Here is a 7,590-nt window from a genome sequence, read left to right on the forward strand (position 1 = left end):
TCTTGATCCGAGAACGGCTTACATAAATTATCATTCATATCATCAGTAACAATTGGGTTGACAAGCGGAATAATAAGAGAAGGATCAACCATACCATCGCAGGTGTACATATGCTTAAAAAAAGAATTAGCGATTTCATGTATTTCATCCACATTCTTAGTAACCGTACCATCGTTCCTCCTCAGCCTAGAGATATTATTCTTTTTGGACCTCCTGGAAGCCTTTGATCGAAAGAATTTTGTATCCCTATTCCCCCATTTAATTTTATCAATCCGAGATCTTTGTTTTCATAATATCTCTTCTTTAAAAAGAAGCTCATCCATGTCCCTGAGAATTCTTTTTCTTTCCAGCATATCATCGTGATTATTCCTTTTATAGAGTACATCAAGTCTCTTCCTAGCCTGCTCAAGTTTCTTGGGAATATATCCAATGTACTTCCTACTCCAGGCATGCAATTTACCAAGCACACTATTCAAATTATTGGCCACATCCTTCAAATCCTGAACATACGTACCTTCATTCCAGGAAGCTTTAATCTGATCCTCTAAAACCATACCCTCCCTCTCCCAGTAGGCTTCATACTTCAATTGTTTAATTAATTTACCCGAGCGAGGAAAACCCAGCAATTGAATGAGCAGAGGACAATGATCTGACCTTGAACTAATAATATGAGAAATCTTGCACTCTGGGAATAACGAAGACCATTGGGGGCAAGCCACCGCAAGATCCAGTCTCACCTTGACATTTTTATTGCCGTCTTGCTTGTTATTATATGTCCAAGGAACACCACGAAAGCCCAAATCAAAAAGATTACAGTCAGAAAGAACCCGCCTGAAGTTGGCCATCAGCGATGCGGACCTCTTATGACGAGAAAAATGCTCATTCTGCCACATCGCTTCATTAAAATCCCCAACCATAAACCACGGCCCAACACCGAGGGGTTTAATTCTTCGCAGAAGATCCCACATGACATACCTTTGACTTGCCTTAGGCTCCCCATAAACAAATGTACTTCTCCACTTTGTGCCATTAGTAGAGCAGATATGCATGTCAATGAGGTGCTCACCATACTTGGTCAATTCCAGAGTGTACATATCATCCCAGAACATGGCCAGCCCACCACCTTTGCCTTCAACTGAAATGGTAAATACATTTTTCATACCCAAACGGAAACTCAAATATTCAACATAATCTTTATTTTTTCTTGTCTCAGAAAGAAAGATAACATTGGGTTGATGCGTCTTAGAGAGACACACAAGCTCTTGAACTGTACGAGGTTGACCCAACCCTCGACAGTTTCAGCTTAAGATTTTTATGGTTCCTGGCGGGCGCTCACATCCGCGCCCGTCATTTGACCGGCATCCCCAAGGCCGGTAGCATATCTTTAGATGGTTCACCTACAGATTCCCTCTTTTTCCCCTGCATCACTTCCTCTCCCCCATCCACTTCCCTAGTTACATGAGTGACTAATCTATCAACCCCTACCACAGCCTCAACTCTCTCAGCACAAATTCTCTTACAAGAAGAAAACTCAATGCTCTCAGAACTAGTGTTGTTCATGTTGATGATGAAGTCTTGGTCATCTGGGTGACGCTTCTTGGACACCCCAGACTCTCAAGGATGCCCACGAAAGCAGCTATGCGGTTGGATAGCTCACTCCCACTGTTCGGCGGCGTCGGCACACCGAACATGGCATGTTTGACACCTGCGTACTGCACCACAGCACGCACCTCGTGCTCCTCTCTATGGATACGCTTCCAGCGTCCCCAGATTGTCTCGGCGCCCTTTGCGTCGAAGCTCGGACGCTGTCCTCCATGAGCCGGCATTGCTAGACCCTCCACCGGACCATCCTCAGGTAGCCCATTATTCGCCATTTGCTGGACACCAGGAACAGCCTCAGTTGGCTGCACCACATCTGGCTAAGTTTCTGTTTCAATGAAACAACACATTAAATAAAATGTTTGATTTCATCAACGGTTCATGTCAAGCTAAACACTAATGTATGATTTGGATTTTAGTATCAATCCAGGCTAACATATCAGGTCTACCTTTAGGAATTAAATAACTGTGGTTGTAGTATAAAAAATAATTTTCACATATTTTTTATACTACCACTGCTTCTCAGCCTTATCATGTGCAATTTACATAAGTTATCAGCTTATCGGAAAATGTTGGTGGCGGTGGACTGGGGGAAGTACTATGTGTAGCAACTACAAGCTCGCCCAAGATGTATTGCTTGCTAAGATGCTCAATATTTTTTTGATGAGTTTTAAGCGGTTCTTTTGAATGGTACCCATGGGTTCCATAAAATGCATTGCATAAATGAGGTCATGGTGATTATTTGTGTAGCATAGGATGGCTATGATTATTTGTGGCAAAAGAGGTTATGCTGAAAGAATGCAAGCATGAGCCACATAGATAGAAATGGTAGACTCAGCCTTTTTATTATCCACGGGATTGCATCAACAATGGAGATTACGCATAATGGATCTGATTCTTTTAAAGATGATGTTAGCAGACTACTACCATCAAGCAGTGCTAATAACAAGAGCTAGCGCGAACCAACCTGTGGTTGGATAGTTAGAGGGGCAATGGCATCCACAGCCCACCAAGGTTCAAGTCCTGGTGCTCGCATTATTCCTGGATTTATTTCAGGATTTCCGGCGATGCGTTTTCAGTGTAAGGAGACGTTCCGTCGATGACTAGGCGCCTACGGCGATTTCGTAAATCTCAAGATGATATGCCGGCTCAGTCTCTCGAAGGTGCTCATAGGGGTAGGGTGTGCGTGTGTGCGTTTATAGGGATAAGTGTATGTGCACATATATGAGTGCTTGCGTCTGTACTGTGTTAAAAAAACAAGAGCTAGCAAATCCACGAGCAAAAAAAAAGGCAAATGCTTTTTTGTTTTTTTAGAACTAGCAATTTTTTTTGAGCGGTGACAAATGCGTTTCTGCTTTGTATGGGCTCGTGGGCCACGTTGATGTCCACAACGCAGACATGGTGTTCGTGGGTTCTCTTCCAGTGGGCTTAATAAATTTCCATCTATCTCTCTCTCTCTCGCACTAGCAGCGGGTCCAGTGTCACCCACCTTAGGTCATCCGCATTTCACTCCTTTGGCGTGGCGGCTGCCGCATAAGCTGTGAGGAGGGCGAGATGTTGCCGGCGGCGGCGGCGGCGGCGCTGCCGCTGGACGACGACAACCTGCTCCCCGAGATCCTCCTCCGCCTCCCGCCGCTCCCGTCCTCCCTCCCCCGCGCCTCCGCCGTCTGCACGCGCTGGCGCAGTCTCATCTCCGACCCAGCCTTCTCCCGCCGCTTCCGCATCCACCACCGCCGCAACGCTCCACTCCTCGGCTTCATCCAGCCATTTGACGTCGGCCCATCCTTCGAGCCTACTCTGGAGGCCCCAGATCGTGTTCCGCCCGGGCGCCTCTCCTTGCAGTCCGACCTCCACCACTTCCGGGTCCTCGGGTGCCGCCATGGCCTTGTGTTAATCCTCGACACGACGAGGTTCCAGTTGCTGGTATGGGACCCCGTCACCGGCCACCAGCACCGCGTATCCATTCCCACGGGATTCGCTTGGTTCGGGACAGTGATCTGCGGGGCGGTGCTCCGCGCTACTCCCGGGGACGTCCACTTCCAGATCGTCTTGGTAAGAGACGACCACGAGATGGAAGAATCCCGAGCGCTGGCCTGCGTTTACTCGTCGATGACCGAGGCGTGGGGCAATCTCATCCTAACACCGATTCCATTCAGGACCATGGTTTCTATTGATGTGTTGGGTGTGCTGGTTGGGCATTCCCTTTACTGGATGCTTTATGGTACTTCGTCAAATATCCTCCAGTTTGATTTGGAGAGGGAGAGCCTGGCCCTGATACCGGTGCCAGTGAATAAGTCTGATTTTGAAGGCTTCATACTCATGCGGGCAGAGGATGGTGAGCTGAGTTTACTCTCCTTGTCAGGCTTCACCGCCCAATTATGGAAGAGGAACATCAGCTGTAACGGTGTTCCATCGCGGGGGATAGTAAGAACTGTTGAATTGGACAAGCTACTTTCCCTGGATTCAGAGGAGTACGTAACCACGCATGGCTTTGCTGAGGATAATAATTTGGTGGTCCTGCGGGTCGGTATCGGCACCATCTTCACTGTCCAGATTGAGTCACTACAGTTCAGGAAAGTTACCGACAACAGCAAATGGTACTATTATCCATTTGAAAGTTTCTATGCTGCAGGTAATATCATGTCTTTGCACTGCCAGTATAATAAAACCAAGTTGCTCTTTGATAATGGGTTGATGGAATGCCTTTCATATCTTTTCATGTTAAGCTAACAATTTTAACTAGTGTCGTGTTAATTATTCTTTTGCTTCTTGATATGATCTCTTCAACACATAGCAATTTTGTTCTGTCCCAATGGTTGTGTGGTGGTGTTTATGTAATTCTTATGATTTAGAAACATATGAGTTTCTGATATCTAACTTAGCTCACACCAGTTCTATTTCTGTGGCCAAGTTGGAAATTCTTTATATTATAACTGAACTAAATTTCGTTGTTGTCTGCTTGTTGACATATGCAAGAGCTGTATAATGGTAGTGCTAGAGCATATAGATGCATTGCAGTTTTTCTCAACCAATGAGGTGATGTGCTGGCACCATTCTGTTGTATTGTCGATAAATATATATGATGCCAAGTTGTTTTTAATATTCTCGTATTTTTATTAACATCACCATTGGACAATGTGGTTGAAGTCAGAGTTGGGAAAGTTTCTCATCAGTTTAGGGTGGCGGTTAAGTTCTTTTCTACAAGATGAGATATATAACACTTGGAGACAACTACTTGAAAAACTAGCTTGAAGCAACCAAAATATCAAATAGATATCGCCTATGTATGCACATTTAGAAATTTAAAGCAAGTTATTGTTCTATTCAGTATTGCTGCCTTTGCTGATCTTGCTAATAATCTTAAATCCATAATAGCGAGTTGGTTCAAAATTTACAATACTGTTTATTCTGTTGACTTTTAGATAGTCCTGCAAGTGGTAAGTCCATTTTTTCCAACAATAGTCATGCAATATATTTGTTTAAATCTGAATGGCCACGATCAATTATTCTCTGAGATCAGATGTGGCAACAAACCTGAGGATGTGGTAACCGTAGAAGTGGAAGATGTGGCTTTACGAATTAACTGTCTTCCACTCTTCTAATCACTCTTATTTGTTTATATTGTTATCTTTTCCAATAATGCTGAGATGATTCCACTTTTTTAGTAGTACAATCTTCACAATGGTGAAGCTGATAATTACTTTCTAAATCATGAAGAACAGATTATGAAACTTCATCTTTTCCATGAATGGACAGTACAAATCGGTTTGACTAATGACATCAATTGCTCTACTGGTATCTAGAATTGTGTTCCGGTTGCTGAGAAGCAGGAATGGACTTCTTTGCTGAAGGTTCTTTCAATTTGACAATTTCTCATGGAGATCGGCCATCTTTGTAGCTTGCACAAGTGGACCTGTATGAGTTAATCTTTTAATTGGTCAACTTCCCCTTCCCTCTGTTACCTAATTTCTGGCCACAATTAACCAACAGGCACGATGAAGATACATTGACCTGCTTTGATTAAGTAGTACTTGCTGTGTGGTTCATTTGCTATATGCTTTCGAAGCAAGCTTGCCTGTGTGACGATCCTTGCTTACATTTTTGTCAGTGTTTATGTGCATCTTGTTGCTGCAATAAACAGTAAACATCATAAGGTGGCTGCTCACTGCGAAGAAAAACATTTTGTCATGCTGGAAATAGTAAGTGCTGCTCCCCTAATGATCAGAGCAGATTTGATACACATATAAGTTTGATTTACCAGGTTCCACTGAATTCTGGTATCGTGCAGACTGAAGAGTTGCTGTCTAGATAAGCTAGAACAAAAGGAAGGAAATGCAACAGTCTTCCTATTCAGTAATGATTATTGGAATATTGCATTCCAAGATTTGGTTACCAAGAATTGGAAAGCTATATGAAGATTATGTTACCGTGAAGTCAGGTGCCAACCTTAGATTAGCATTTCACTGAAGCAAGTTTCCTGTCCATGGAACCAAGATCCTCTTCAGAGATGACACTTGGCTGGAGAAACTACTAACAATGGCACTTGCTAAATAATAGTATAATAATTACCATTGTACAAGATCGCCATTGTGGTAGACTATCGCTTGAAATACAGATCTTCTCATAAGTGATAATCCGACATGCAGATCTCACGTTTATTTTGACTCGGGCTGAGAGCAACTAATTAAGGAGTGCTCGTTCTGAGCCTCCCCAAGGGTCGCGCTCTGGACGCGCCCTCCAAATTTATTTTTCGCACGCGTTTTTGGCTTTTTACATGGTTTTTTTTGCTTTCCACCGGTCTTTCTTAGCTTTTGAAAAAAATATATACTATATTTTGAAAAAAATGCGCGAAAAAACGTGTTTTTTTCCTTCCGTGAGAGGTATGAATTTGCTTCGCGAGAGGCATGGTTTTTCTTCCGTGGGAGGCGTGCCTCCCTTGCCTCTCGGAAAATGAAAAACATGCGTTTTTTTCCTTCCATGAGGCATGGATTTGCTTCCGTGACCGTGCCTCTCAGAAACGAAAAAAGCGTTTTTTTTCTTCCACGGGAGGCATGGTTTTGCTTCCACGAGAGGCACGGCCGTGCCTCTCGGAAATGAAGAAAACATGTGTTCCCCCTTTCGTGAGAGGCACGGGTTTGCTTCCGCGAGAGACACGTCTTCAGAAATGAAAAAAAAATTGCTCTCGGTTTCGGTTTTTACGCCTGGATTTGTATGCGGTTTTTTCGTGAAAAAAAGTTCGTCAAAACCTATCAATATGGGATCTAATTTTAAAGATATCGACGAGAGGAATCCAAGGGTGAAACCGGTTTGAGATTTTGATGCGTGGTTCAAGAGATAAAACGTTTTGAATAAACGAATCAACATGGGATCTAGTTTTGAAGATCTTGACCCGAGTAATCCAATGGTGAAATTGGTTCGGAATTTAGACGCATGGTTTAGAGATAAAAAGTTTTGAATAAACGGATATAAAAAATACAAAACTCTCGGGTTGCGGCAAGTGGCGCACTGCATGTGCGTCACTTGTCGCAACTTTTTTTTGTGAAAATACATCAGAAGTACAAAGCATCTCAAATATAATAAAATTTACATCGAGGTCCATGAACAACCGAAACGACCATTGCCACAGCAAGAACGAGTCGCTGACGCGCCGCTGTCGCCGCTCCATATCGGAGCCAGATTGACCTTCTCGATGACAGCCGGAAAGTCTTTGTGCACGTGTCCTTAAGGACCAGCGTCCGGCAGCCGCAGTTGTCGCCATTGAACCCTTGAATCAATCGGCCGTTGCATAAGCATGACGAGAAACCCTAACCTCGCAGCTCCGAGGAGCTGCAGGAATCTACGCCGGAGCTATGTCTAATCCGCCCCGACAAAGAAACTTAGGATCGGAGCCCGGAAGACTGACTCGAAGAAGAAGCACCACCATCCGTCTAAGCGCCACCCTTGCGAGAACTAAAACCCTACCTATCTAAGCAGAGGCACCAGGAATACCCC

The 7,590-nt window shown here is 44.0% G+C and overlaps 1 protein-coding gene across 4 annotated transcripts; it reads left to right on the top strand.

The window, feature by feature from the left end:
- The first annotated feature begins 3,061 nt into the window (after positions 1 to 3,061).
- Positions 3,062 to 5,678, top strand: LOC123143311 (putative F-box protein At3g19560). Of its 4 annotated transcripts, none has more exons than XM_044562178.1 (2): positions 3,062 to 4,231; positions 5,317 to 5,678. In XM_044562178.1, exons 1-2 carry the CDS (start codon positions 3,154 to 3,156, stop codon positions 5,400 to 5,402), a joined length of 1,164 nt encoding a protein of 387 aa, XP_044418113.1. In that variant the 5' UTR covers positions 3,062 to 3,153; the 3' UTR covers positions 5,403 to 5,678. The 4 variants fall into 4 exon arrangements, with proteins under 4 accessions (XP_044418113.1, XP_044418115.1, XP_044418114.1 ...); XM_044562180.1 differs by having other exon boundaries at positions 3,068 to 4,231; positions 5,322 to 5,678; XM_044562179.1 differs by having other exon boundaries at positions 3,068 to 4,231; positions 5,356 to 5,678.
- The last annotated feature ends 1,912 nt before the right edge of the window (positions 5,679 to 7,590 follow it).

Source organism: Triticum aestivum, chromosome 6D (assembly GCF_018294505.1).
Source record: "Triticum aestivum cultivar Chinese Spring chromosome 6D, IWGSC CS RefSeq v2.1, whole genome shotgun sequence".
NCBI lineage: Eukaryota > Viridiplantae > Streptophyta > Magnoliopsida > Poales > Poaceae > Triticum > Triticum aestivum.